General features: G+C 25.0%; 1 protein-coding gene across 1 annotated transcript in view; it reads right to left on the bottom strand.

Moving 5' to 3' along the window:
* Positions 1–2,228: 2,228 nt before the first annotated feature.
* The window catches only part of LOC123011690, a 1,458-nt gene continuing 1,117 nt past the window's right edge, over positions 2,229–2,569 (bottom strand). Inside the window, exon 2 of the mRNA XM_044409271.1 lies at positions 2,229–2,563. Within this exon, the coding sequence (XP_044265206.1) occupies positions 2,231–2,563 (333 nt within the window). The 3' untranslated portion in view covers positions 2,229–2,230. The remainder of the gene's footprint in view (positions 2,564–2,569) is intronic.

Below are 2,569 nucleotides of genomic sequence, written 5' to 3'. Positions count from 1 at the left end.
ATGAAAACTATGTCGCCCATGTAACCATCACCTTTTTCCGAATTTCCCTGAATTTTCACGGAAAAATCGGTCACATTTTCCTTTTTTAAAGCTGGCGACAGCCACGATTTTATCTCAGTTTCAAGCGCAACGTTTGCCATTTTACTGACAAACAATTTTTAAAACGAGATATTTATACAATTATCAAGGAGAATGATAATGATAACACACCAAATATCACAACTCATGTTCAAATACATGTAATTTTGCACATTACCAGATTTAATTAATGTTAATGTACCAAACTTTTCTCAAGAATTTAATTGTAATTCGAGCGAAATTTTCACGTTTAAAGAATTGAAACAACACTGGAAGAAATTTTCAGTCTATGGTCTCCTCTTGGGGACTTTTATTTTGAAATTTTCGTAGTGCAACGCTGAGGAAGTGCCAGATTTTACGGAAATTGCAGATCAAGAAAAAAAGTTTTTCGAAGGTCTAAATTTTAATATCAGAAATGAAGAAAATTATTTCACGAGAGTGAAACACAATATTTTGCATGATGTAACAAATTTAAATCAATTATAATTTATTAACTGTTATAAATTATAATAGTAGTAATAAAGATTGAAAAATAATAAATATTTTGCGTGTTTTTATTTCCAGAAATCACATTTTGCTTCTTTAATTATTACATTAATAGAAAAAAATGACTTTAAAGTGGTCATTGTTACAAACCAATTTTTAGTGTTAAATATACAGGGTGTCTCACGTAAGACTTTTTATCTGTGTTATTTGTCAACGCATTTTTGTGAAATTTAGAAGGTGGAAATTCAATTAGTATTAATAAAATTATCCCAAAATAAAAAAAAATAATTTTAAAGCATATTTTCTCAATTTAATAAAATTAAGCAAAACTACTTACTATTATATTGCAAAGCACTAAAAGTAAACCTCTACACAAAAAATTGACTAAACCACTAGTCTGTTTATGTTGTTATTTTTTTTATCTTTATTAATTCACAAATCAAAGAATTTTATTTTTGACAGTTCTTTCATTATGAATAAAAAAAATGTACATTTAGATTATTAGTTTTACATAAACAAATTTTTGACGTTCCTGTTAAAAAAAAAGCAATTATCTTGGAAAAAAATTAAAAATCATAGTTGAAATTTGGTATAAAGGCCTAAAAGTTGATTCTAAACAACTTTTTTTAAATTACTTTTGGTCGTATTCGTCACATAAAAAGCACTTTACTAAAAAATAAATTTTTTGATAATTTTCAAAACTAAAATTATGTTAAACCCCAAAAAATTAAACCTCAAATATTTTGAGTGTTTTTATCTCCAAAAATTACATTTTGCGTTTTTGATGTTGTTTTGTTTGAGGTTGGGACAAAAAACAACTTCAAAGTGTTTTATTTTTATTTTTTTAATTAAATTAAATCATTTTTAACAACAAACTCAATAATCGGTTTTATTCGTGTTTTAAAGTTATTTTTATCTTTAATTTCAATTAAGAAAGATTTTACAAAACTATCTCCTTGCACGGCAATAATAATAAAAAATATTTTGCGTGTTTTTATTTCCAGAAATCACAATTTTGTGTTTTTGATTATTACAATAATAGCAAAAAACGACTTCAGTGTTTTCAATTTTTATTTTTCTAATTAAATCAAATCATTATATTCTGAAATTTATACTAAATTTATTTATTTGACACTAAAGAAAGAAAAGTTTATTTTTCGTGAACTGAATAATTGGTAAAAAAATGTGAGTTGTGTATCTTGTGAAATATGCTTATAATCAAGGACTATTTTTAAATAATTTTAATAATAAATAAAGTAAAATGCGTAAAAAACGTTTCATTTTTTGACATGTTGTTTATAAATTAGAATTAATTGAAAAACGGAAAAATCGCTCAAATTTTCGGTTTTACGACCGGTTTCAGCTTCATATCGAATACATGCTTTTTTCGTTTTTGGCAATGTAAATCCTGAAAACTTTAGTCTTGATATTGATTAAAAAAAATGTTTTTTAAGAAATTAATCTGAAGTATCATTTAACAGAAATGAAGAAAATTGTTGCACAAGAGTGAAACTTTAAATTAATTGTGATTTATTAATAATTGTAAATTATATTAATAGTAATGAAACAGAAAAAAATATTTCTAGTTTTAAAAACACTTTTAMTATCTATTTATTTTTATTTTTGAGACATAAATTATATTTTACTTTTCAGATTAAATTAAAAATTAAATCAAATCATTTTTAACAACATGCTCTATAATCGCCTTCATTCGCCTTTTAAAATTATCCTTGTCTCTGATTTCATTTCTGAAAGAATCTGTGAAGCCTTTTCCTTTTTCAGCAGCTTCTGCAATATCGATAACTTCGTCTTTGTCAGTCGAAACAATTTTCATCAAAAGTGTGCTCATCAGAATTCCAAATTTGCAAAATTTCTTCCAATCTTTGAGAAATTCACTTTTTGGGTACAACAATTCCGGTTCACTAATCCCTAAACTTTTCAAATGTCTGGTAAAAGAGTCAAAATAAGTGTTCAAAACATCGTCCAAATTTTCTAAATCCTTCTC

Source organism: Tribolium madens, unplaced genomic scaffold (assembly GCF_015345945.1).
Source record: "Tribolium madens isolate multiple individuals breed KSU strain unplaced genomic scaffold, Tmad_KSU_1.1 Scaffold_91;HRSCAF=231;Tcas5.2_LG7, whole genome shotgun sequence".
Classification (NCBI taxonomy): domain Eukaryota; kingdom Metazoa; phylum Arthropoda; class Insecta; order Coleoptera; family Tenebrionidae; genus Tribolium; species Tribolium madens.
Note: the sequence above shows the minus strand (reverse complement) of the source record. Positions and strands in the feature narration are given on the sequence as shown.